At 52.3% G+C, this 27,194-nt stretch overlaps 2 protein-coding genes across 6 annotated transcripts; one reads left to right on the forward strand and one right to left on the reverse strand.

Annotated features, from left to right (window-relative positions):
- Positions 1-177: 177 nt before the first annotated feature.
- On the reverse strand, positions 178-24,990 carry UNC45A (unc-45 myosin chaperone A). 4 transcript variants are annotated; one of them, XM_033188927.1, is made up of 23 exons: positions 24,921-24,990; positions 21,022-21,191; positions 20,616-20,826; positions 19,836-20,221; positions 19,461-19,622; positions 19,185-19,221; positions 18,708-18,883; positions 14,737-14,829; positions 14,081-14,248; positions 11,881-12,049; positions 11,410-11,580; positions 9,549-9,720; positions 7,697-7,997; positions 6,725-6,819; positions 6,330-6,471; positions 5,818-5,958; positions 4,829-4,956; positions 4,552-4,618; positions 3,996-4,109; positions 3,652-3,767; positions 1,240-1,357; positions 976-1,131; positions 178-823 (listed from the first exon to the last, which is right to left on the reverse strand). In XM_033188927.1, the coding sequence occupies exons 4-23, from the start codon at positions 19,839-19,841 to the stop codon at positions 566-568; spliced, it is 2,790 nt and encodes a 929-aa protein (XP_033044818.1). In that variant the 5' UTR covers positions 19,842-20,221; positions 20,616-20,826; positions 21,022-21,191; positions 24,921-24,990; the 3' UTR covers positions 178-565. The 4 variants fall into 4 exon arrangements, with proteins under 4 accessions (XP_033044818.1, XP_033044819.1, XP_033044817.1 ...); XM_033188928.1 differs by having other exon boundaries at positions 18,708-19,030; positions 19,791-20,221; XM_033188926.1 differs by lacking the exons at positions 20,616-20,826; positions 21,022-21,191; positions 24,921-24,990 and having other exon boundaries at positions 19,791-19,919.
- Positions 22,431-24,246, forward strand: HDDC3 (HD domain containing 3). Of its 2 annotated transcripts, none has more exons than XM_033188959.1 (4): positions 22,431-22,738; positions 23,058-23,113; positions 23,224-23,464; positions 23,626-24,246. In XM_033188959.1, exons 1-4 carry the CDS (start codon positions 22,627-22,629, stop codon positions 23,724-23,726), a joined length of 510 nt encoding a protein of 169 aa, XP_033044850.1. In that variant the 5' UTR covers positions 22,431-22,626; the 3' UTR covers positions 23,727-24,246. The 2 variants fall into 2 exon arrangements, with proteins under 2 accessions (XP_033044850.1, XP_033044849.1); XM_033188958.1 differs by having other exon boundaries at positions 22,491-22,738; positions 23,763-24,246.
- Positions 24,991-27,194: the final 2,204 nt, after the last annotated feature.

Here is a 27,194-nt window from a genome sequence, read left to right on the forward strand (position 1 = left end):
AAGAAGCAACTCAGTGGGCCCTGGTTGAGGAATCCACTGGATTCCTTCCATGGAGGTGGCTTTGCCACTGTGAAGCTCCATTGCACACTCACCCACGCCCAGCTCACACCCATACTCATCCACACTCAGAGACTCCCACCCACAGCAGCCCTCCCTGCCCAAGGACAGGGCACACAGTGGAGTTCTACACACTTTTATTGGACGGGCAGGCCTGATAGCAGGCTCAGGCCATGCTCACAGCTGGTGAGGCTGCTGATGTGTGTGCCCTTCCGGATGCCTCACGATCCACAGGCTGTGTTGGGATGCACCTTCCCCATTCCCAGCTGACTACAGTAGTACAGAGAAAGGGCCCCTCGCAGTGAGGCTGCAGGCTGTGCTGGCCAAGCAGGGCTGTGTGACTGAACGTGGCTGCTGACTCAGAACAGAGGACATCCTAGGGCAGCAAGCGAGCAGGGGCGAGAGTATTGGGCATGCCAGCCACCACCAGCCAAAGCTGCTTCTGTCCTTGCTCTCTGTGCCACAATAGGTAGCATGTGCATGAGCCTTGGGCCCAGGGACAGCCCCCTCACTCTCCATCTTGGTTGGGTTGGATAAGCCCATATTCCACTGCTTTGTCCAGGCAGGCTGCAGCAGCCCTTGTGACAGGGCTCTGGTCACCCTTAGCTAGCACTGACAAGATCTCCATCATCTCACTCTCCATCAGGGTGCTGGCAATCTGCCTCGAGGCCTCCACCATGTTCAGCACCACCACGGCACCCCGGTGCTGCAGCTCCTGGTTAGAACTCAGAAGCAGGGCCTGCAGGATCTCCAGCCAGTGTGTGGTCTGTGAGAAACAGGGTAGATATGACCCCCAAGCAACAGGCTCAAACTTGGCAAGGGACACACCCACACACCCTAGGACTGTCCCCTTCAGCTGCCACCATGCTGGGAGTTCCTGGTCCATCCCCACTCCCCCACTGAGAAGAGGCCACTGACCACTTGGGGAATGCGGCTGCAGAGCGTGGGCCGCATGGAGGTGAGCATGGCCAAGCCCCCGGCAGCCGCCCGCTGTAGCAGCTCATCATCCTCTCCACTGTACAGCACCAGCAGCTTCAGCCGGTCATTGCCCTGGGCTTCGAAGAGGTCCTGCACCTGTGGCCAGATGTGGTGAGTGGACTAAGTCAGTTGGGTGCAAAGCCCAGCCAGGGCACAGGTACTTCTGCATCCCTACCTGTCATGAGCACCCGGACCAACCCTTACCTCCTTGCTCATGGCCAAGTTACACATGCACTCTGTGGCTGCCCGGCGGATCATCTCATGCTCCTCAAACATGTAGCCTTCTATCATGGGCACAGCCTTCTCCTTCAGGATCTTCTGCCTGCAGGGCCACAGGAGGAAGCAGCAGGGATACAGTTTGGATGTTGTCCCTTCTAACCCTCATGTTGAACTGTAATCCCCAGTGTTGAGGTAGGGCCTGGTGGGAAGTGACTGGGTCATGGGATGGGTCCCTCATGGCTTGGTGCTGTCCTCGTGATAGTGAGTTCTCATGACATCTGGTTGTTTAAAAGCGTGTGGCATCTCGGCCGAGTGTGGTGGCTCACACCTGTAATCCCAGCACTCTGGGAGCCCGAGGCAGGCAGATGACTTGACGTCAAGAGTTCAAGACCAGCCTGGCCAACATGGTGAAACCTTGTCTCTACTAATAATACAAAAAAAAATTAGCTGGGCGTGGTGGTGCACACCTGTAGTCCCAGCTACTTGGGGAGGCTGAGGCAGGAGAATCGCTTGAACCCAGAAGGTGGAGGTTGCAGTGAGCCAAGATCACGCCACTGCACTCCAGCCTGGGTGACAGCGGGAGACTCCATCTCAAAAAAAAAAAAAAAAGTGTGTGCCATCTCCCCCCACTGTCTCTTCCTCCTCCTTTCACCAGGTGACGTGCCTGCTCCTGCTTTGCCTTCTACTATGAGTAAAAGCTCTCTGAGGCCTCCTCAGAAGCTAAGCAAATGCTGATGCCATACTTATACAGCCTATAGAACCATGAACCAATTAAACCTCTTTTCTCTATATATTACCCAGTCTCAGGTATTCCTTTACAGCAATGCAAGAACAGACTAACACAGGCAGCATCATCAGAGTTTCTACATTCGCTCCACCCTTGCACCCACACCCTCATGCAATCAAGTCCTGGGCTGAGGATTTCTCTTGGCAATGTCCAAGGACCCTCTTGCACCAGACAGGAACTACAGTGCTTCTTAGCCTTCTAACCAGGCCTAGGAAATAGCATAGGATTGTGGAAAATACTGAAAATTAGGAGGCAGAAGACCAGGGTGGTCTTCAAACGCCTAACATTTGAGGGTTTTTGCTTTTGTGTTTTTTTGAGGCAGGATCTCACTCTGTCACCCTGGAGTACAGTGGCTGGAGTACAGTGGCATGATCACAGCTCACTGCTGTAGCATTGATCCCCCAGGCTCAAGTGATCCTCCTGCCTCAGCCTCTCTAGTAGCTGGGACTACAGGTACATGCCACCACACCTTGCTAATTTTTTTTTCAACTGTTAAGTTCAGCGGTACATGTGTAGGATGTGCAGGTTTGTTACTTAAGTAACCGTGTGCCATGGTGGTTTACTGCACAGTTCATCCCATCACCCAGGCATTAAAAGCCCAGCATCCATTAGCTATTGTTCCTGATGTTCTCCTTACTTTCTTTTTCAAATAGGGACGAGGTATTGCTACATTGCTCAGACTGGCTTGAACGTCTGGGCTCCAGTGATCCTCCTGCCTCATCTTCCCAAAGTGTCAGGATTACAGGCGTGAGCCACCGTGCCTGGCCTCATCTGAGTATTTACCCTGACCAGGCACCTGGATCATCTTACTTAATCCTCACCATGGCCCTACGGTAAAGGTGCTAGTGTGATCATCATCACTACTGTTCTGCAGAACAGAAACGGGCTAAGTAATGAGTAATATGTTCAAAGTCACAGTTAGTAATAAAACTAAAACATGCTGGCCGGGCGCAGTGGCTCATGCCTGTAATCCCAGCACTTTGGGAGGCTGAGGTGGGCAGATCACGAGGTCAGAAAATCTAGAACAGCCTGACCAACGTGGTGAAACCATGTCTCTAGAAAAATACAAAAATTAGCTGGGCGTGGTGGCGCGTGCCTATAATCCCAGCTACTCAGGAGGCTGAAGCAGGAGAATCACTTAAACCTGGGAGGTGGAGGTTGCAGTGCGCTGGGATTGCACCACTGTACTCTAGCCTGGGCAACAGAGCAAGACTCCGTCTCAAAAAAAAAAAAAACTAAAACATGCTGATATGGTACAACGCTAGGGGCCAGGTACCCATGTAGTAAGTACTTTTAAGTGTATTTTCTCATTTTATTCTCCTCATACTAGAATCATCCCATTTCACAGAGGGAAAAACTGAGGCAGAGCAGTTAAATAACTTGCCTGAGGTTACCCATTTGCAATCAGGGAAGCTAGGCAGTCTGACTCTAGAGTCTGCCGTGCCATGCTGCCTCTCGGCCTGTCTCCTCCTCTCTAATGATGCAGAGGAGTCACTGTGAGGCTCACAGAAGCTAATGACCGAGGAGCATTTCCCACTGTGTAAACTGCTGTGGGGAATATTCCAAATCCTGATGCCTGGTCCAGGCCCCGCAATCCCAAGGGACCTTACCGGAGCCTCTCGCTGATCCCCGCCAGGTTTGTTAGGGCCATGAGCGCCTCAAAGTTCTGCAGGCCTGAGCAGTTGAGGTGCAGCAGGGAGACAAGGGGCCGGACCACCTCATAGATCTGCAACATGCACCCACCTGTCGGGTACTTGCCACAGGCCCCACAAGCCCCACCAACCCTGCAGGGAGGAGCCCGCCCCCAGGAGAGTACTAATGTCTCAGGCTGTCCTCCCTGCCCCAGGGTTTGGCAAGCTGAAACTTCCTGCTGGTCCCAAAGAGGAGCTACAGCCCAGCCCACAGGCCATCAGGGACAGAGGGAGTGGAAAGGCCGGGGCAGGAAGATACGCACCCGCTCACCAGGGAAGGTCATCTCGGGGTTGGAGGTGATGGTGAGCTTGGCAAGGGCCTGGGCTGCCTTTGTCTGCCCCACGTCCGTGCCTTCCAGGGCCAGCGGGATCAGTGCCTGTAGGAACAAGCCTGTCACTGCTTAGGACGTGCCTGGGAGTGTAAGACCCCAATCATCAGGCCCTCAGTCCCTGACCATGCCACCTTTACCCTCCTCCCTCTCCCCAGGCTTGACTCCCTGTGCAGACCCTCTGCACCCAAACACTTCCTGAAACACCTAATAAGGGCTGGACGTGGATTGTGCTGGGCACCAGGGCCATGGAGGTAAATGAGACAAAGGAATAGTAGAGCCTAGGACCAGTAGAGCCAGCCACCAGTGTGGAGGGGCCAAGGAGCCTGCCCGCTTCCGTGTCACTCTCTCAGCAGGAAAATGTTCCTCTGGCCATGAATAATGTTTTTCTGTCCCACATCTAACACCCAGCTCTAGCGTGGCAGCTGCTGACTCATGTTTTATAGGCTGACGGCTCAGCCATCAGGAAGGGGGGTGTAAACCAGCTTACCCTGCCGCCTCCCTGGGCAACCACAGTGCCTCGGTCCTCTACCTCTTCCACCAAAGCCAGGAAGACCCTGTGGGGAGAAGGCAGTGGTGCGCAGGCGGCTCTGGGACTCTGGCAGGCAGACGCTCCACTTCTGGGCTCAGCAAGGACAGCAGCCAGGCAGGCAGCCCCTGTCGCTCTAAGAGGCCCAAAGCACTGGAACCTGCACCCTCTGGAGCCACATCCACAGCCCTGAGGCTCAGGAGTTGGGAAAGGTTGGCTCCCACCAAGGCTGGCTCACCTGGAGAGCAGCTCTCTGCAGGAACTGGTCAGCACAGGGCTCTCCGTCTTCACCATGCACACCACGGCGGACACCACACCCGCCGCCAGCAGCTTCTTCACCCGAGCCCGCACGAAGCTCGGCTTGTCCTGGGGGAGGAGACAGCTTAAGAGAGGGGCCTGGACTGACTCACAGAGAAGGGGACCCTTCTCACAGCAGCAGTTGAGGAACTGGGAAATAAAACAGCCAGACAGGCCAGGCACGGTGGCTCATGCCTGTAAACCCAGCACTTTCGGAGGCCGAGGCAGGCAGACCACGAGGTCAGGAGATTGAGACCATCCTGGCTAAAACAGTGAAACCCTGTCTCTACTAAAAATACAAAAAATAAGCCGGGCTTGGTGGCAGCCACCTGTAGTCCCAGCTGCTCAGGAGGCTGAGGCCAGAGAATGGCGTGAACCCGGGAGGCAGAGTTGCAGTGAGCCAAGATCGCACCACTGCACTCTAGCCTGGGCGACAGAGCGAGACTCCGTCTCAAAAAAAAAAATAAAAAATAAAAAATAAAATAAATAAATAAAACAGCCAGACAAAGGGAAACAAACTGGCTTAAAAGGGAGGCTGTTGGCTGGGCGCAGTGGCTCACGCCTGTAATCCCAACACTTTGGGAGGCTGAGGCGGGTGGATCACGAGGTTAGGAGATCAAGACCATCCTGGCTAACACGGTGAAACCCCATCTCTACTAAAAATACAAAAAAATTAGCTGGGTGTGGTGGCGGGCGCCTGTAGTCCCAGCTACTCGGGAGGCTGAGGCAGGAAAATAGCGTGAACCCGGGAGGCGGAGCTTGCAGTGAGCCAAGATTGCGCCACTGCACTCCAGCCTGGGCTACAGAGCGAGACTCTGTCTCAAAAAAAAAAAAAAAAAAAAAAGAGAGAGAGGTTGTTCTGCTGTGGATACCCTGGGTTAGCTGGTCCCCATGGTGGTGAACCCTCCAGCCCCTCTGGCAGCCCCTCACCTTGGGGTGCTGCTCGGGCACGTGTTGCTTGGCATACTTGGCCAGCTCCACCATCTTGGGGTCAGGCTCCTCATAGTCGTAGCTGTTGGTGCAGTTCACCAGCGCCGAGGCCACCGCAAAGAGCACTGACCTCTCCTCAGACTGCCAGGACAGAGAGGCATTCACATGGGCATCCCGGGGCAGAGCAGCACTCAGATAAATGCTGTCCAGGCCCAGGCCCCCAGTTCCACCCTCAGCTGGGACCCCTGGGTACAGGATGAATTCAGGAAGCTCCTCAGGCCCCAGATTTTGGGAGCTTACAAACTTGACCTCCCCAGCTCCTCCAAGAAGAATGTCCTTGCTAACACCACTGGTGCTGGCCAACGTGCCCACACTACACAGAGAAGCCACTCAGTCACCAGCCCTCCTCCCTGGGGTCAAAAGACCCCATTGGCCAAGCCCTGCCAAGAAAGCCTGATAAGCTCTAATCCTAGACAGTGTCCCCAGGCTGACAGCAGGAACCACAGAGCTACCCTGCTGAGCTGGAACAGAGCCTTCAGAGCAGCCGCATCCTCCACAAACTCTTCCTTCACGTCGGCATCAAAGGTCAGGTAAGCCAGGCCCTCCACTGCCCAGCGCCGAGTGCCTGCATCGATCTGGTCATTGCACAGCCACCTGGGGACATGCAGGATAGTGGGCAACCCTCAGGATTGGGGGTAGGGAGGAGCACACCAAGGCCAAGGGGGAAAACCCAAGGGTTTGGGCATCCCCTCAATGTATAGAAGCAGTTCACGTACCAGGATCCAGACTGCAGCCCCTGCCTGAGCCAGAGAGCAGGACAGGGAGGAGGCCTCAACTCCCACCCAGACCCTCGTGTCTTAAGATCTATCCCACAGGTGGGGGACCACAGCAAGGCCAGACGACTCACTTTCGACACTGCTTAGCCAGTTTGAGAGTGGAGCCTTCAGCAAACTGCTTCATGCTGAAGTCAGTCCCTCCAGCCGAACCAAGCTTACAGAGTCCCTGGAGGAAGAGGGCAAGACCAGTTGGCCTGGGGAAGGAGGCAGGAGCTAAGCTCCTCCACATTTGGCTTGGACTCCCTCCCTGGCACTCTGCCATGGCCCGCTGGAGGCTACACAGACAAATCAGCACCCTCTCCCTCCAGACCACCACTTAGAGCATGTGGCAGCAAAATCAGCTAGTGGGTGGCCGCATGACACAGCATCTGCAGACACTGACGTGCTGGCTACTGGACCATCATGGGCCCAACCCCTTCCCAGGCCACACTGAGAATGGCTCTGTTTCCTTCCACGTTGCACAAAGAAGCCCTCTGCAGGTGGAGTGGAGAGGTGTGTGGGGAGAGGACAGGTACTTCAGCCACAGCCAAAATCCTTATGAGATGGAGAAATCCAGGACTGAGTGCCCCATGGAGGAAGACCAGCTTCCACAGGGTGCACAGCCACAACAGGCTCATGGAGGGCCAGGTAGTCCCCAAACCCCCAAACCACCAGCTCCCGGGAATGCTGCATGACCCCTGTAGGCCCAGCCTTAAGCCCTGTGGTGGGAGGAGCCATGCCCACGTCTCTGGCCACAACAAGGCCCAGAATTCATTCATTCATTCATTCATTCATTTTAGAGAGGGTCTTGCTCTGTTGCCCAGGCAGAAGTGCAGACATGGGTGGCTCACTACAGCCTCAACCTCCTGAGCTCAAGTCCTCCTGTCTCAGCCTCCCATGTAGCTAGACCTACAGGCATGCACTACCAAGTCTGGCTAATTTTTTTAGAATTACAATATTGCTTATTTTCATCTAGAGTGTGCTGGGACCGCACCCTGCAACACCAGCTGGACCAGGACCCCTGCCTGGCTGCCTGCCCACCCACCCCAGGCCCACCGTCTCACCACCAGCGCCCGGATGCGGATGCTGTCCTTCTCACTGCGCTTATATAGGTCCTTCAGCAGTGAGACACCATTGGCAGTGATGAATGAGGCCCGCTTAGCCTTGCCAGCTGCGTGGATCAGAGCCTCCACAGCCACCAGCTGCTCCTCCTCCTGCTCAGAGGCACACAGAGCAATCACACTCTCCATGACACCGCTCAGCTCCAAGGCCCGGTTGCCAGCGTCACACGGGCCCTGCAGGAGGCAGGACACCGTCTGGATGGCCCGTAGCTTCCCGGCCAGCCCTTGGCCCTCAAACCAGCTCCTGAGGGGCACAGGGTGACAGCTGTCACACCAAGGCCAACATAAAGGGACTCTTCTTTCCTCCCTTCCCCTCCACTGGCCAGGCACCTGCACTACTTGGGCAGAAACAGCAGGAAAGTTGCCAATGGGAGGACTAGGACGTTTCCACCTGGACAATACTGGCTGATTTTCTTTATCGACACTTTCACTCGAGCCTTCCCTGATATCGTATCTAACACAGGTTACTCCCACATCACCATTGATGTCCCTTCCTGGACTTAAGCTCTGAAATGATTCTGCTTATTTCATAATTTATCATCAGTTTTCTCCCCAACAGCTGTAAGTTCCTTTGATTTTTTTTTTTTTTTTTTTTTTTTTTTTTGAGACAGAGTCTCACTCTGTCCCCAAGGCTGGCGTGCAATGGCGTGATCTTGGCTCACTGCAACCTCCACCTCCTGGGTTCAAGCGATTCTCCTGCTTCAGCCTCCCAAGTAGCTAGGATTACAGGCATCCACCACCATGCCTGGCTAATTTTTTTTAGTTTTAGTAGAGATGGGGTTTCACCATGTTGGCCAGGTTGGTCTCGAACTCCTGACCTCAGGTGATCCACCTGCCTCCACCTCCCAAAGTGCTGGGATTACAGGTGTGAGCCACTGCGCCCAGCCTATAATCTCGTTTAAGAATAAGGACTGTTGCCCAGGCGCAGTGGCTCACGCTTGTAATCCCGGCACTTTAGGAGACCAAGGCAGGCAGATCACCTCAGGTGTGAGGTCAGAGTTCGAGACCAGCCTGGCCAACATGGTGAAACCCCATCTCTACTAAAAATACAAAAATTAGCAGGGCGTGGTGGTGAGCACCTATAATCCCAGCTACTTGGGAAGCTGAGGCAGGAGAATTGCTTGAACCTGGGAGGGTGGAGGTTGCAATGAGCCAAGATCATACCATTGCACTCCAGCCTGGGCAACAAGAGCAAAACTCCATCTCAAAAAAAAAAAAAAAAAAAAATCCCAGCACTTTGGGAGGCCAAGGCAGGCGGATCACCTAAGGTCAGGAATTCGAGACCAGCCTGACCAACACGGAGAAACCCCGTCTCTACTAAAACTACAAAATTAGCTGAGTGTGGTGGCGCATGCCTGTAATTCCAGCTACTCAGGAGGCTGAGGCAGAAGAATCGCTTGAACCCTGGGAGGCAGAGGTTGCGGTGACCCGAGATCGTGCCATTGCACTCCAGCCTGGGCAACAAGAGTGAAACTCCGTCTCAAAAAAAGTAATAAGGACTGTCATGTTTCACCTGTGTGGGAATAGATGCGTAGGAAGTGCTTGGTAAACCCAGTACGTGCTTGATGGCATTTGTTGCATTACTGGAACATTGATTTGAGAAAGAACCTCCCTGGGGAGGCCACTTTGGAGCAGGAAGTGGGCCTTGGGGCCACTTTTCCTTCGTCCAGCCCCCAACTAGTCCTCCCTAAGACTACTCTTTCTGCTGGAAACCTTTCATTTCTGCCCCTGCTCAAGGAGTCAGAACTTTTTTGCTGGAATCCCTGGCAACAGGAGGTGAAACAGACTTCCTTACTTGATGTAGTTTTCACAGAGTCGGTGGAAATTCTCCCTCTCCGCATCACACTTGAGGTCATCAAAGAGCTTGCTGAGGAGAATGGAGGCGCTCATGCGGCTGTTCGCGGTCACTGCAAGCTCCCCAGGAGGGTCCTGTAGAGAGCCCCCAACTTCCAAAATCTTTTTCAGACCTGAAAAGACACCCCATTTAGAAATTAGAACACTAGTTCCAACCCCTACAAGTAAAAGGAAGAGGCTTCATAGGAGATGCGGAGAAAAGCAAGACAAGAAAGCTACAGAGTTCTGACAACTGCGTCCAGGGCAGCCCAGAGAATCTGCTTAGCTGATCTGCTACCTAAGGGAGGCAGCTATAGGATCAGGAAGGACCTCAGAAGTGAGGCCTGCATGCCAACCCTTCCCCTGGGGCCAAATGCTCTGGAGCTTTGAGGTTCCTCATCTGTAAAACTAAGGGGAAAGGAATATCCACACCTCATAGGATCATTGTGAAAGGCCCTGCTCATGCAGGGCCTTTGCAGAACTTTTCTTATTTATCTTTTTTTTTTTTTTTTTTTTGAGACAGTCTTGCCCTGTTGCCCAGGCTGGAGTGCAGTGGCGCAATCTCGGTTCACTGCAACCTCCGCCTCCCGGGTTCAAGCGATTCTCCTGCCTCAGCCTCCAGAGTAGCTGGGATTACAGGTGCGTGCCACCATGCCTGGCTAATTTTTTGTATCTTTTAGTAGAGATAGGGTTTCACCATGTTGGCCAGGCTGGTCTCAAACTCCTGATCTCGTGGTCCGCCCGCCTCGGCCTTCCAAAGTGCTGGGATTATAGGCACGAAGCACCGCACCCAGCTCTTATTTATGTTTTAGGGGAAAAGAGAGATGAATTGATATATCTACCTTTATTTTTTCCTCTGAGTATGTAAGTAATACATGCTCACTAAAAAAAAAAAAAAAAAAAAAAAAACAGGGGCCGGGCGCAATGGCTCATGACTGTAATCGCAACACTTTGGGACACCAAGGTGGGCGGATTGTTTCAGGTCAGGAGTTCGAGACCAGCCTGGCCAACATGGTGAGATTCCATCTCTACTAAAAATACAAGAATTAGCCGGGCATACTGATGCGTACCTGTAATCCCAGCTACTCGGGAGGCTCAGGCAGGAGAATTGCTTGAACCTGGGAAACGGAGGCTGCAGTGAACTGAGATCGTGCCACTGTACTCCAGCCTGGGCGACAGAGTGAGACTCCATCTCAAAACAAAAAAAGATACAGAAAGCTAATCCAGCCTCTCTGCTAACCTGCTTGCAGGCCCATTCAATGTGCATGTATCTGCACACACATATGATAGAAGAGTCTAACTTTGAGCCCCCTAAGGGTAGCTCCTGTGTCTAGCAGGTGTTGCAAGAGCTGAATCCTATTGCTCTGGAAGATCTTCTCAGTTCCAGCATCCTCCTGGGCCAAAGGACGCACTTCAGTGCAGACACATGGCTGGAGATAATCACAACTTTTCTTTCTTTCTTTCTTTTTTTTTTTTTTGAGACAGGGTCTCCCTCTGTTGCCCAGACTATACTGCAGTGGTGCAATCATAGCTCACTGAAGCCTTGACCTCCCAGGGTTAAGTAATTCTCCCACCTCAGTCTCTGGAGTGGCTAGGACTGCAGACGCACACCACCATGCCCAGCTAATTTTTTAAATTTTTCATAGAGACAGGGTCTCGCTATGTTGCTCAGGCTAATCTCAAACTCCTGGCTTCAAGTGACCCCCTGCCTCCCAAAGTGCATCATCCACCATGCCTGGCCCCACTCACAACTTTTCTTATTACTCCTAAGGATAAACAAACTTCAGCTGCCCAAGCAAGTTTTTGTGAACTATATCACCTACCTTGGTCAATGACCCAGAGGGTGAGGCTGTTGTTGGGGTCCTTGAGAGACTTCCGGGGCACTGCTTTAATCAGGAGGCTCAGGGCATTGTCTCGGCCTTGGCCAGAGACCCCCACCTCTGTCAGCAGATCTAAGAGGTTACTGATGAGGACCTTCAGCTCCCTGGCGGGATCTGGCAACAAGAAGATATCAGTGGGCTCCACAGCAGCCCAGCCCTGTTTGACCCTTGAACTTCAACAAACCAGGGAGACACAGGGAAGCGGGGAGCCACATCCCAGGCTCCAGACTGAGCTCCAGCTTTGTCCTGAGACACCTTGGCTGCTGAGAATCTAGAGTAAAATAATGTCACCAAACCGTATTCCAAGCAACCTGCAGCTCCAAGTCTAGTCCCCAAAAAACTGGCTTGGCTGGCTCAGCCCCATCCCTTCCATGACAGTAACGTCCAAAAGACCCCAGACCTGCTTCCACTCACCCACGATGATGGCGCCTTCTTTGCCCTGGAATCCTTTTTTGACACCTTCCTTGAGGGCATCAAACATAACCTGCAGTAGGTGGCAGGCAGCCAGGGACACAGCCTGGTTTTCCACACCCAGGATGGAGACTACTCGCCGAGTTCCCAATATGCTCAGGGTTGCCACTGTCTGGGGTGGGAGAGGTGGACAGAAGCTTCCAGTTGGTCAAGGGCAGCCACAGATATCCCTAACTGTAAGTTAGAGAATATGGCCAGAAGGAGAGAATTGGGTGGAAGGTGCAGCTCCAGGTGAAAACAAGACAGAACAGATGGCATGACCCAGGGTAATGGCAGGATAATTTTGTTAGAAAGACTTCCTAAAGGAAACATTCCAGAGCAATGCCCTACTACCTCTCCTTGGCGGCAGAGAAGACACAGTATACTGTGGCCCTGGGAGCAGTTGCTTTAGGTCATGTCTCCCCAAGAAAAAGACCTAAACCTAGACAAAGCTACCTGACCACAGGCTTAATGGTCTAGTTCTTCCCCAATCTAAACCCTGAGGTTCTTTCCACACCCTGGGGATGTGGATGTGCACGGAATGGGCCCATGAGACCTCTCCACCCCGTTTCTAAGCTGGAGAACCCTAGAAGGCCTGCTTGGTCCACTGAGCCCTGATCCTGACTGCTTCCACTTAGCAGCTGAGTGTCCTTGGCCAAGACTGTGAACTGGGATGGACCAGAAGGCAGGAGGGAACAGAATGCATATGCTTTTACCAATCTTAGCCTTGTGAGACCCAAAATGCAGCCCAAGCTCAGCCTAAAGAGATTTCATTGACTATTTCACAGTTCCACTCCTATCTAGGAATTGTGGGCTCCCCTAAAAGCAACCAAGGGGTCTAGTCTTTGGTTCCCTCTCCCCTGGAGCAAGCCAGCTCAGGTAAGAGGGGGACATGGACTTCACCACACTGGCCCAGAAGCAGGACTGTTCTTGCTGAACTGTCCATGCTGGGCCACCACCATCTGTGCTGAGAATCGTGTTGGGGCCAAGCCCTGCGTGTCTGGTCACTGTCTCAATGGTAAAGAGATGCTGTGGTGGCCAGGCGCAGTGACTCACGCCTGCAATCCCAACACTTTGGGAGGCCGAGACAGGCGGATCACAAGGTCAGGAGATCAAAACCATCCTGGCTAACACGGTGAAACCCCGTCTCTACTAAACATACACAAAAATTAGCCAGACGTGGTGGCGGATGCCTGTAGTCCCAGCTACTCGGGAGGCTGAGGCAGGAGAATGGCGTGAACCCAGAAGGCGGAGCTTGCAATGAGCCGAGATTGTACCACTGCACTCCAGCCTGGGCGACAGAGTGAGCCTCCGTCTCAAAAAAAAAAAAAAGATGCTGTGGTGACATCACTGACCACATCACTCACTATGAGGACTCTCTGCTCCAGAGGAAATGACAATTTGATCTTTAGAGCAAGGACAAGTGCCCTTTTCTGGGCAATGAGCTTGCTTGTGCCATATGGACATTGAAGGAGTCAGTGACCAATGTGTTTTTGGGAGTTGGCTGCAGGAAAGCTGGGGCTCACACTTGTTAAGCTCCCAACAAAGCAAGTGCTTCGGGTACCCCAGGGCTGTTTTTGCTCTTGCCAGCCCCACTTCATCCTAATTTATGTTGGTCTTTTTCACCCCATTTTTATTTTTTCTGTCTTGTTACACGTATCTCCTTGTACTCTGCCTTAAGTTCTTTTTGTTTGGTTGATTTTTTTTTTTTGAGATAGTCTCACTCTGTCACCCAGGCTGGAGTGCAGTGGCATGATCTCGGCTCACTGCAACCTCCACCTCCTGAGTTCAAGCAATTCTCATGCCTCAGCCTCCTGAATAGCTGGGATTACAGGCGCACGCCACCACGCCTGGCTAATATTTTTATTTTTAGTAGAGATGGGGTTTCTCCATGTCCCCCAGGCTGGTCTTGAACTCCTGACCTCGAGTGATCCACCTGCCTCAGCCTCCCAAAGTGCTGGGATTACAGGTGTGAGGCACCATGACTGGCTTAAGTTATTTTTAGAATAAGATAAGGGGTAGAGGGTGGGTGGAAGAGTGGATGGATGGATGGATGGATGGGCAGATGGGTGGATGGGCAGATGGGCAGATAGGTGGACGGAGGGACGGATGGACAGACAGACAAAGGGACTGAAGCAGTAACCAGCCTCTCCACTCCACCTACCCGTGACTGATGCTCAGAGCAAATGCCAACCAGCGTACGCAGAGCTGCCAGCATGAGGTCAGTCTCTCCTGTGTCCAGCAGACGTTGCAAGAGCTGAACCCCATTGCTCCGGAAGATCTTCTCTGCTCCAGCATCCTCCCTGGCCAGCACCACCAGGTTCTGAGAAGCCTACGTCAAAGGAAGTACATTATAACGTTGACACTGCACGTGGCATAGGACGCAGCACTGGTGAGCAGGGGCCCCGAGCCCCAGACCTCACTGCTTCCACTTCACAGTTGAGTGATTATGGCCAAAAAATAACCTCTTTGAAGTTTAGCTTCCTGTGTAAGTAGAGGGAAGAGCCTTCTCTCAGAATTGATGGTTAGAGCAAATGAGTCCCCAGCACAGCCTGAGGGACTGGGACAGTGCCTCAGTTATCTCCGTACACCCAGCTCCTGGCACAGGGCTTGGTCAACAAGGCACTCTGTGAACTCCTTGGCTCACGCTAAAGTCCCAGACCCTCAGACCTCCCATCCAGGCCCTATGAGCCCAGCTGCACGATTGGAGGAGCTGCAGAGCAGGGCAGCAGGGGCTTCTGGGGCCTACATGGGTGAAGGGTACTATGGATGGGTGGCTCTTGTGGGAGCTCACTTACTGACTCAGCCCGGGGCCTATACCTTTTGCTTTTTCTCAGTGCCTTTCTCTTCTGGGTCCAACAGTATTTGAAACATCTGTTCCACTTTGGCATCCGTCGAGGACATGTATCGCACCTAGACAAACCAACAAAGCATGGAAGAAATCATGGCTCTTGGCCAGAGACATCATATTCCCTATTCATTTGCCTCTAGCTCCTCACTCTGGGAGGCACAGTGAAGATGTCTAGGCTCAGGGCTAGCACCTAGCTACCCTGGGCAGGAAGAGACATGCCTGGCAGTGCCTCCTAAATTTCCCGCAGTTGTTTTTCTTTCTGAGCGATTTCCTGCTTGGGCAGCAGGGGAACTGCCCATGCTGTAGTGCCTTTCGGGAGGGGAGGCATCCTGTCAGCTACAGAACAACCCAGTCACAGTGGTGCCATCTACGTTGTGGCAGAGTGAATGGGCTGCCCATGGCACTGAACTAAGCATTTATAACTCCTGCCAGGGAGCTGGCAGATTGTGAGGTAGTTGCTAACACTTCCTTTAGCTCCAGAAATCTCTTTGGACTGTTTTAAAAACAATCTGAACTGGGCACAGTGGGTCACGCCTGTAATCCCAAAACTTTGGGAGGCCAAGGCAGGCAGATCACCTGAGGTCAGGAGTTCGAGACTAGCCTGGCCAACATCGTGAAACCCCGTCTCTACTAAAAATACAAAAATTAGCTGGGTGTGGTGGCAGACGCCTGTAATCCCAGCTACTCAGGAGGCTGAAGCAGGAGAATCACTTGAACCTGGGAGGCAGAGGTTGCAGAGAGCAGACATCCTGCCACTGCTCTCTAGCCTGGGTGACAGGGTGAGACTCTGTCTCAATAATAATAATAATAATAATCTGAATGGGCAAGATCATCCTAGGCCTACCCCCAGCCCCCAGAGTTCCTGGGCATAGATGGTGGCACGAGCCTAGCATGTGGGCCACCTGCCTTTCTCTCTCGCATCCATGGCAGCCATGACTAACCAGTCATGGCATGTTCCCCTGCTCAGCTCAGGCAATCTGCTTCCTAATTCTTCTCAACATAGGATTCTGGGCAGCCACTGCCAATCAGAGTTGGCACTGAGAGAGAAAACCTATTTGCTTTCCCAGGTTTCAACATTTCAGTGAGGTGTCTGCCATCATGTTATCTGCTTCCACTGTGTCAGCATTTTAACATCAAATTATCTGGTGAATTTGAGCTTGGTTATAGTTCATAATGGTCTTTAGATTCTTTTCTCCTAATTTAAAAACATATATATTTTAGGCCGGGCGCGGTGGCTCAAGCCTGTAATCCCAGCACTTTGGGAGGCTGAGACGGGCGGATCACGAGGTCAGGAGATCGAGACCATCCTGGCGAACACTGTGAAACCCCGTCTCTACTAAAAAATACAAAAAACTAGCCGGGCGAGGTGGCGGGCGTCTGTAGTCCCAGCTACTCGGGAGGCTGAGGCAGGAGAATGGCGTGAACCCGGGAGGCGGAGCTTGCAGTGAGCTGAGATCCGGCCACTGCACTCCAGCCCCGGCGACAGAGCAAGACTCCGTCTCAAAAAAAAAAAAAAAAAAAAACATATATATTTTATAGAACTTCTCTTTATTAAAAAAATATGAGCAGGTGATGCAGTCTCCTTTGGAAAGTCCTCTCAATCCCATTCCTTTCCCCAGGGGTTGCAATGTTACCATTTTATGTATATCTTTTAAAATATTTTCCTAGGCCCGGCACGGTGGCTCATGCCTGTAATCCCAGCACTTTGGGAGGCCAAGGCAGGTGGATCATGAGGTCAGGAGATTGAGACCATCCTGGCCGACATGGTGAAACCTCGTCTCTACTAAAAATACAAAAAAATTAGCCAGGCATGGTGGCGGGCGCCTGTAGTCCCAGTTACTCTGGAGGCTGAGGCAGGAGAATGGCGTGAACCCAGGAGGTGGAGCTTACAGTGAGCTGAGATCACGCCACTGCACTCCAACCTGGGTGACAGAGTGAGATTCAGTCTCAAAAAAATAAATAAATAAAGTAAAATATTTTCCTGAAAAAATAAAGAAACAAAAATGCATATTTGGCCCGGTGCCAAGGCTCACACCTGTAATCCCAGCAAGTTGGGAGGCTGAGGTGGATAGATCCCTTGAGCCCAGGAGCTCAAGACCAGCTACCTGGGCAACACAGTAAAACCCTGTCTCAGCCGGGCGCGGTGGCTCAAGCCTGTAATCCCAGCACTTTGGGAGGCCGAGATGGGCGGATCACGAGGTCAGGAGATCGAGACCATCCTGGCTAACACGGGGAAACCCCGTCTCTACTAAAAAATACAAAAAACTAGCCGGGCGAGGTGGCGGGCGCCTGTAATACGAGCTACTCGGGAGGCTGAGGCAGAAGAATGGCGTAAACCTGGGAGGCGGAGCTTGCAGTGAGCTGAGATCCGGCCACTGCACTCCAGCCTGGGCGACAGAGCGAGACTCCGTCTCAAAAAAAAAAAAAAAACCCTGTCTCTACCAAAAATATAAAAATTAGGTGAGCGTGGTAACACGCATTTGTCCCAGCTACTTGGGAGGCTGAGGTAGGAGGATCGCTTGAGCCTGGGAGGCAGAGGTTGTACTCCAGCATGGGTGACAACCCTATCTCAAAATACATAAACAAAAAATAAAAATAAAAATAAATTTTAAAAATAAAATATTTTCAGCTGGGCGCAGTGGCTCACACCTGTAATCCCAGCACTTTGGGAGGCCGAGGTGGGCAGATCACGAGGTCAGGGGCTCCAGACCATCCTGGCCAACACAGTGAAACCGTCTCTATTAAAAGTACAAAAAACTTAGCTGGGTGTGGTGGCACGCCCCTGTAGTCCCAGTCCCAGCTACTTGGGGGGCTGAGGCAGGAGAATTGCTTGAACCTGGGAGGCAGAGGTTGCAGTGAGCTGAGATCACGCCACTGCACTGCAGCCTGGGCAACACAGCAAGACTCCATTTCAAAAATAAATAAATATATAAATAAATTAATTAAATATTTTCCTTTGTATTTACATACCCAAGTGTACCCACAGAAAAAATATAGCATTATTTTGCTATGCAGGGGATCATTAACATAAATAATACCATATGTGTTACCACATATTTTTCTTCTTTTCTTTTTCGAAAGAGACAGGGCCTCACTCTGTCAGCCAGGCTGGAGTGCAGTGACACAATCATAGCTCACTGTAACTGCAAAATCCAGGGCTCAAAGGATTCTCCTGCCTCAGCCTCACAAGTAGCTGGGACTACAAGGGTGTGCCAACACACCCAGCTAACTTTTTAAGTTTTGGTAGCAACAGGGTCTCACTATGTTGCCCAGGCTGGTCTCAAACTCCTGGCCTCAAGTGACCGTCCCGTCTTGGCCTCCCAAAGCACTGGGATTACAGGCATGAGACAGCATGCCCTGCCTATTTTGCTTTGTTTATTCAACAAGTGTCCCAGAGCTTTCCATTTCAATATGTGTGTATCTACCCATTCTCAGTAACTATGTAAGAGTCTGTAGTGAGGACATTACCCAATTTATTCAGCCATTCCTCTATGGCTGGGCATTTAGGCAAGTTCCAAGCTTTTCTTACTACAAAAAAGGCTGAAATAAACATACACATGTCTACTTGTGCACATGGGCAAGGTTTCTCTGAGAGAAACAGCAAGAAGTAAACATATGGGATCAAAAGATACGCTCATTTCAAATTTGATATGCTAAAGTACTCTCCAAAAGAGCTGTACCAGCCTCACCACTGATGTGTCTGCCTCTCTCCTTCTCGAAAAGTATACAAACTTTTAAATGTCTGCCAAACAGACCTCCAAATCAACAGTAACACGCTGTCATCTTAAATTTGCTTTTCCCTGGCCACAGGCAAGGTTAACCAGAATTCTATATGTTCACTTGCCATCAGTATCTCTTGTCTGGAGAACTGTGTCTGCACCACTGGCCCAGATCCCTTCACCACCGGTCAAGCTTCCACCTCTCTGGGTCACTCACATACCTTCTCCTGAATCTGGCCCCCGATGTTCCGCAAGGCCTCCTGGAAAACTTTGTTCTTGGGCTCCAAGCTCACACATCTTTGCAGGTCAAGGACAGCCTGGTCGAGGCGGCCCAGCTTCTCTAGGGCTTGGCTCCGCCGGTAGAGTGCTTTGACATCCCCACCATCCTTTTCAATGGCTGAGCACAAACAGGAGCGCTGTCAGCACCCATGAGGCCACCATTTCCAGGCAAGAGCAGTAGGGAAAGATCTCGAGGAAAGGCCAGAAGAAGGTAGGGGGACGAATGTGGGACTCGGTGCTTCAGCCTCAGAAAAGGTGAGGGTAGCTGCAGAAAAGGAAAGGCCCGAGGCAGTGGGAAAGAAAGAAGGCAGACGTGTCTCTGGGGCCAAAGGAGGAGAATGTGATGGTGCAGCGGTCCCAGAGTCCTTGCCCACCACAGAAGCCCTACAGCTCCACACAAGGGTCCACCATTCCCCTACCTTTGGATGCCTCTGTTTCTGCTTTGTCGTAATCTTCCTGTAAGAGAAAGACAGGAGCCTGAAAGAATGGTCATCTCCCTTTCGGGGCACTAACCAGGCAGCAGGGGTACTCTCGCTGTCCAAGGTCACCCGATCCCCCTTCACACTGAGGTGCAAAAGACATCTGGCAAGCAGGGATGGCCTGGGAGCTTGAATTCCCAGCTGGGGCCCAAGCATCAGCTGAGATGGGCGAACCCGGGCCCAGCAGGCGAGGGGAAGAGCGCCAGGCTCCCTCACCAGCTTGAGGTGGCAGGCGGCCCGGTTCCGGTGCAGAATGGCCTGGTCCTGGGGCGTAGCGTCCAGACCCAGGGCCTGAGTGTAGGCCCCCAGGGCGCCCTCGTAGTCTCCACATTTGAACAGCTCGTTGCCCTCTTTCCGCAGCTGCTCCACTGAGCTGGCCTGTAGAGAGAAAGGGGGCGGAAACGTCGGAGGGGGTTCGGGGCAGAGCCCTGGAGCTAAGGGAAGAGGAGAGGAGGGATGGGCACGAGCCTCATGGATGGGGAGAAGGAGGCCGGGGATGGTTAGGACGGGTGCGAAGGGGTGATGGCGCGGAGACTGGGTACGCACCCCGGAGGTGGCCGGCCGGGGCTCGGGGGTCCCTGGACCACTCACAGTCATCGCGGAGAGGTTGTCCCGTGCCCGCGCAGGCGCAGTCTCTGGGGCGGGGCGAGTCTGGCTCCGGACGCTGCCGGGAGCTGCCCCGCCCCACTCTTGCGTCGGAGGTGGAGTCAGAGAGGGGCAGGGCTAAGGAGTTAGCGCGCCCGGGCAGGGGCGGGGCACTCGACTCTGGATCGCAGGTGCAGGCAAGCTCCCGGCGCGCCTAAGCTGTCCCCGCGAAGACCTGCAGGGAGTTCGCGGCGGAGGACCTAGAGGGGGGCCTGCGGTGGCTCCAGCCCCGACCCCGGCCCCGATCGCAGCAGAAGTGCACAAGGTCTGCGGTCATCAGGGTCAGAACCAGTAGGCTGTAGAGGCCCAGCACTAGGAGTTGTCCTGGGCCCCTGCGGGAGAGAAAAGAGTATCTGGATCCCGGCCCTGGCCGCGCTCTGGCTGCTGCGCTCTGTGGCAGTACAGAACCCCTGGGAGTCCGGAGAAAGCTCCGGACTCCACCCCCAAATAAATGTAGTCTTACATACACACATTTGCATACGAATTTAGGAGCTCATCCTAGAGCCACCCATGGGCAGATTCAGGATGGCTCCCCATTATCCGCTTGCACAGCCCCCTGAACTTCTCCCTTGTAATTGTAATCATGATCTACATGATTTTCTGTTGGGGTCTGTCCCTTTACTAGTCTGTAAGTTACAAGCCTCCCACCCCATAATTTAGGAACAGAGCACCAGATACTGGAACACCCTGTCGATGTTCCAGTGGCTCTGGGGTTGGAGATCTCACCTGAGGATGGGCGGGGGCGGAAGAGCGGACAGGTTGACCTGGTACAGGGCCTCAAATTCAGCCTGGGTGCAGCAGGAGCCCCCTGCAGCCTGCAGGTGGCAGCAGTAGGCTTCCTCTGGAGAATCAGAGAGACGAGGGCAAAAGAAACCAGGGTAGTGGTGGCCACTGACATCCCGGGTGGTCTGGCACAAGTGAGGGTGGTGGACCAGAGCTGAAGAGAGAGGTTGGGGGGCTAGAAATAAGCAGGAGGGATCTTTCCACAGCCCACTCCACCCCTACTGGAGAGTAAAAGAGATCAGCCCCCACTGGAAGAGCAGGCGCCCTTCCATTCATCCCCATCAGTTCCAGTTCCCAGGAATAGCCCATAGCAGGAAAGGCAGGTGGGCCACAGGGGTAAGTGCTGTACCTGAGAGAGAGGTTGACTGGACAAGGGTCACCCAGCTGAAGAGCAGCAGTAGCCCCACGGATAGGCCTGTCAGCAAGGGGCCTGACCTTCTTCTCCGGACGCCCATGAGATTTCACCACCACCTCTGTCCTGGTCCTGGGAACCCTAACATCTCTCTTTCTAGGCCATGACTGCATACAATAAAGAAATAAAAATCAAAGCTCCAAGGCCCTCGGGCACCATTAATACAAGTCTGAAGCTTCTCTATCACAGGCTTTTAGAGAGAGATGACAGGGACTGGGTTTCTATCTCCTGTTGGAAAACATGGGGACTGCATTGCCAAACTGCTGAAGGAGAGAAGGCTCAAAGGACTAGAGGACAGAATGAGGGATGAGAGAGCAGCTGAGCCATTAGTATGAAGAACAAACAAGCATTTAGAGCCAAATATGTTTCTACCCATTCTCCAACTTCTAGGCTGCCATGGAAGCTCTGGGAATTCTGACCCTTCTATTTCAGGTGTCAAAGACCTCACTTCCAGCATGTGGGGCTTCCCTCCCTAACCTCTGCTGCATGGCAACCACCAAGACTAGCTGAAAACCAAGGGTGAGTCCTTTATTAGCTTTTCCCCTGGGCCTCATCTGCCCCAGCTACCAGCCAGAACACAAAAGCTACCTGTCTGATTACAGTATACTTAGCTAATAGGGAACCCCCTCTCACAGAGGAGTTCCATAGGGACCATCAGGTCTCTCTTACCCCTCAGCTGCCCTAAGACAGGGAATTTCTCCAGAAGGCTCAAGGCCACCAGCCAGCAGAATTAAGTGTTATTCCAGTGCCTACCCAAGCCTGACAACATCATGCTCCCAGAACAGCAATGACAACACTCATCACCTCAGGGGCCCACAGAAGGTGCCTAGAGACTGAAATAGGAGCTCTCATGGCATAAGAAGGCAATGCAAATTTCATCTGCAACATTGAGAACAAAGGCAGTTCCTGCAGAAACGTCACAGCTACCTGGGAGCCTAAGTCTGAAGCAATTAGGCAGGGCTCCCAGTGAAGGCTCTGATTTTTCAGGTCAGGCCCTAGGGTCTCCTGGGTCCAAAGGTGAGGCTCCCCTGCCCACAGAACCTGGCCCATCCCTGCAGGGAGAACTATTTTTAGAACACTTGGAGAGTTTTCAGAGCTTTGACGGGTTGAAGATTGTTCATGGGGGGAGCTTCTGGGAGAAGCTGTCTCTGACTCTGAGGGTAGGTGGATTGTCCTTTCTTCCCGCTCCCGTAGTCCCCTGAGCCTTCCCACCCTGGATTCAGCACACTGTGAGACCACTGCCTTATTTCTTGTCTGTCTTCCTCTTTTCCACAGACTGTGGGCTCCCAGAGAGCCAGGCTTATGTTCTTTTTGCACCTCCAACAGAGTACATTGAGCTGGTGGCTGCGAAGCTGAAGGCAGCTTTCCACATCACTTGCTCTCTGCGCCGGGCATGTCAGCTCCAGGGGAATTCATCTGGGGCAGGCCCAACTCAGCCCGCTGAATTAGCCTCCACGATCCCCGGGCCTCCCAGGAGCCAGGGGGCGCTGTAAACGTTCCGTCCCGGCCCCCGCTGCCGCCGTCGCCCGCCCCATCCGCGCGATGGGCTCCGAGGCCGCCCAGCTGCTGGAGGCTGCCGACTTCGCTGCTCGCAAGCACCGGCAGCAGCGGCGGAAGGACCCCGAAGGGACCCCCTACATCAACCACCCCATCGGTGGGCTCGTCGACCGCGGAGCTCCGGCTGCGGCACCTGGGGGGTGGGGACTGGGAAGGAAACGTGGGGGTGCGTGCACCTCATTGAGCACCTATTTTGTCCCAAGCTTAGTGCGATATACCGTTTAAGTCTCATAACAATTGGAGCGGTAGGCTTGATCGTTCCCTTTGTCGGTTGACACCCAGAGGGTGAGGGACTTGACCAAGATCACCCAGCTAGTGAGAGGCCAGGAGGGGCCACATCTGGCTCTCCAAAACCCACAACACACCGCCTTGGAGCTATCTCCGACCTGACTTCCTGCTTTGCCCCTCCCCATCAGGTGTGGCTCGGATCCTGACCCACGAGGCGGGAATCACTGACATTGTGGTGTTACAGGTAACTTTCCCCTTTCTCTGCCAGGAGTCTGGGATGGGGATCAGGGGCCGCATTCAGCAGTGGGCATCCCTTCGCTGACATCTCAGGGCTGAGTGGGATCTTGTCCCCAGGCGGCCCTGCTCCATGACACGGTGGAGGACACAGACACCACCCTGGATGAGGTGGAGCTACACTTTGGGGCACAGGTGCGGCGCCTGGTGGAGGAGGTAACAGATGACAAGACTCTGCCCAAGCTGGAGAGAAAGCGGCTGCAGGTGGAGCAAGCGCCCCACAGTAGCCCCGGGGCCAAACTGGTGAAACTGGCAGACAAGCTGTACAATCTGAGGGACCTGAATCGCTGCACCCCAGAGGGTACGCTTTCCTATGGGCTCTAAGGGAAAGGGTAGGGGGGTACCGCCTTCTGAAGACACAGGTTGATCAGTTCCCCTGAAAAACCCTGGGCATTCTCAATTCCCAAATTAATCCTACTGGATCACTATTTACTCTTCTTTCATACGGTAAAAATACAATAGCTGGGCCAAGCGGAAGTTTTCAGGACAGCTCATCCCATCAGGAACTCACGGCCCTGAACCAGGCTTGCCAGGAAGTGGGGAAAAGGCAGTGCTTTCCTTGACATCACGCTAGCAAGTTTCTGTGGACTCTTACGCAGGATGGTCAGAACATCGAGTCCAGGAATACTTCGAGTGGGCAGCGCAGGTGGTGAAGGGTCTTCAGGGAACAAACCGGCAACTGGAAGAGGCGCTAAAGCATCTGTTCAAGGAGCGGGGGCTGACACTCTGATCAGTGCTTGAAGCTATCCAGAGGCACAACTCCAGCCTCATTCAGGCCGGACAGGATTCATACACCATCTTTTCTGTGCCTCCCAAACTCCCTCCATCCTTCCCAGATACTACAGGCCAAAAAAAGACTTGCATTTTTTCTCAATCTGAAGGTCTCCTACTAACGAAGCTGAGCCCCGCGTATGGGAATCAGATGTACCCATCCATTTGTGATGCACTCACTGCCTCTCCCCAAGTCTTGGGTCTGTTTGCTATTTTGCATGGTGGGATCTCTGGCCCCTCAGGGACTTGAGATTATGTAAGTACTAGTTCCTAAGACGTTATGGAAAATAAAAACTCTGGGTTAAGGTTTAAGCTGCTGCTGCTCCTTCTCCAGTCTCCTGAATGGGGGACTGTTGGGCTGCATATCTGTCCTTCAGCAAAGCAGGACTAATTGTGTGTCCCTGAGTCACCTCCCTCAGGTTGGGGGCCTCAACCCCTCCGAACCTGGCTTCCTTATCAGTGAGATGGGTTGTGTAATTATCAGGTTAGAGTGTGACGTGCCTGATGGAGCCTGATACATAGGTGCTCAAGAAATGGTAGCAGCCTTCCCCGTTAAGAAAGTTGGAAGGGGGCCGGGCGCGGCGTCTTTCACCTGTAATCCCAGCACTTTGGGAGGCCGAGGCGGATGGATTATTTGAGGTCAGGCGTTCAAGACCAGGCTGGCCAACATGGCAAGGCCCCATCTCTACTAAAAATACAAAAAAAAAATTAGCCGGGCGCAGTGGCTCGCGCCTGTAATTCCAGCTACTCAGGAGGCTGAGGCAGGAGAATCGCTTCAACCCGGGAGGTGGAGGTTGTAGTGAGCGGAGCCGGAGTGTAGTGAGCACTTGAGCTTGGGTGACAGAGCGAGACTCCATCTCAAAAAAGAAAAAAGTAAAGACCTATTGGAAGGGAGTGCCGCCCGCTTACTGACAACATTACTGGGCACGGGAGAGACCCCAGCAGCAACATGACTGGGCCGGTGGGGGACGGCGGTTCCCCAGTACCTCAAGCCGCGCCGGAAACTCGGTGACTCGCAATCCCTTCGCCCTTCCGCATTGCGGTTTACTTTGGTTGTTAAGCTAGAGGGACTTCCGGGAAGGCCCGGAAGTGGCCCGGGGCTGTCCGAACTCGGGAGCCCAGCAGTAGTTGGAGTGTAGGAGAGGTGGTGGAATTTTGCTCAGTGGCCATGGGGAGGGATTGCCCGCTGGTGGTTTTTTTAATCGTTGCTGAGCAGCTGAGGTTTATTTTTATTTATTTTTTTCTGCATCCAGTCATCCATTAAAGCCAAAGTTTATTAAGTTGTCTGGAAAAGCGATCATCTTGGGTACGAGGAAATTGTTAGGTCAAAGCTGTTCCACTACGTTAGTTGTTTGCCCGAGTGAAGGCCCCAACGGAGGACTCTGGGAAAAAGTAGGTGAAGGGCAACCAAAAAAGCCGAATTAAAAGAAAACAAATGAACAAAGTTCAGTGTAATCCCCAGGGTATGGTACATTTTGGAGAACTTTGTACTTAATTTTTTTAAATTAGTTTTGCGGGAGTAGGATTACAATTTTTTTTTGTTACAAAAGATGGCTTTGTTGTAGTCCACTTTATATATTTTGTTGCCCGTGTTTTTAGTGTCATAGCTAAAAAATTCTTGCCAAATCTAATGCCATGAAGTTTTTCCCGTTTTCTTCTAGGAGCTTTGTCGTTTTAGTTTTTTGGTTTGGTTTTTTTTTTTTTTTTTTTTTTTTTTTGCTTTGCTTTGTTTTTTGAAACAGAGTTTTGCTCTTGTTGCCCAGGCTGGAGTGCAGTGGCGCGATCTCGGCTTACCACAACCTCCGCCTCTGGGGTTCAAGCGATTCTCCTGCCTCGGCCTCCCGAGTAGCTGGGATTACAGGCGTGCGCCACCACGCTTGGCTAATTTTTGTATTTTTAGTAGAGATGGGGTTTCGCCATGCTGGCCAGGCTGGTCTTTAAGCCCTGACCTCAGGTGATCCACCTGCCTTGGCCTCCCAAAGTTACCGTTTTAGCTTTTAAAGGTAAAGTCTTTGATCCATTTTGGGTTACATTTCTTTTTAAATCGATTTAATTTGGCATAAGGTATACAACATGATATTATGAGGCTACATACAGGTAGTAAAAAGGTTACTATAGTGAAGCAAATTAACACATCCATCATTTCACATAGTAACCCAATTTTTTGTTTTTGTAGCAAGAACATTTTGGGTTAATTTTTGTATATGATGTAATTTTTTGTATATACACCATATACAAAATATATGATGTATGGTTTTGCTTGTGGATGTCCAGTTTTTCTAGCACCATATGTTGCGAGGTCTGTCATCTTAGTACCTGTTTTTGGATTTTTTTATTTTTTATTTTTTAGTAGAGATGGCGTTCCACTATGTTGGCCATGCTGGTCTTGAACTCCTGACCTCAGGTGATCCGCCCACCTCAGCCTCCCAAAGTGCTGGGATTACAGGCCTGAGCCACTGTGCCCGCCTGAATTTTCTGTTTGTTTTTGAGACAGAGTCTTGCTCTGTCGCCCAGGCTGGAGTGCAGTGGCACAATCTCAGCTCACTGCAACCTCCCCTTCCCAGGTTCAAGTGATTCTCCTGCCTCAGTGTCCCTAGTAGCTGGGATTACAGGTGCACACCATCATGCCCAGCTAATTTTTGTATTTTTCGTAGAGATGGGGTTTCGCCATGTTGGCCAGGCTGGTCTCAAACTCCTGACCTCAGATGATCCGCCCTCCTCAACCTCCCAAAGTGCTGGGATTATAGGCGTGAGCCACTGCCCCGCTGGCTTTTTTAAGTATGTTGAAAGTACATCTCACTCTGCAGCTTCCTTTACCCTCACCAATATTTTTGAGATTTATGTTGATACATGTATATATTTACATCATTCCTTTAGTTTACTTAATAGTATTTTATTAACAGATAGTATTTTATGTGTGCATTCTCTTTTGACAATTAGTTGTTGTTCATTTTTCACCACACCAAATAGCGCTGCAGTCAACATTCCCATGTTTCTTTGTGCATATGAATCACAAGGTGTGCTTATATTCTGAACAAGAAGAACCCCTTGGATAAGTCTTTTTTTTTTTTTTTTTTTTGAGACAGTCTTGCACTATCGCCCAGGCTGGAGTGCAGTGGCACAATCTGTGCTTACTGCAACCTCTGCCTCCCCAGTTCAAGATATTCTCCTGCCTTAGCCTCCCTAGTAGCTAGGACTACAGGCGTGCACCACCATGCCCAGCTAATTTTTTGTATTTTTAGTAGAGATGGGGTTTCACC

This window comes from Trachypithecus francoisi, unplaced genomic scaffold (assembly GCF_009764315.1).
Source record: "Trachypithecus francoisi isolate TF-2019V2 unplaced genomic scaffold, Tfra_2.0 Lachesis_group3, whole genome shotgun sequence".
NCBI classification, from domain to species: domain Eukaryota; kingdom Metazoa; phylum Chordata; class Mammalia; order Primates; family Cercopithecidae; genus Trachypithecus; species Trachypithecus francoisi.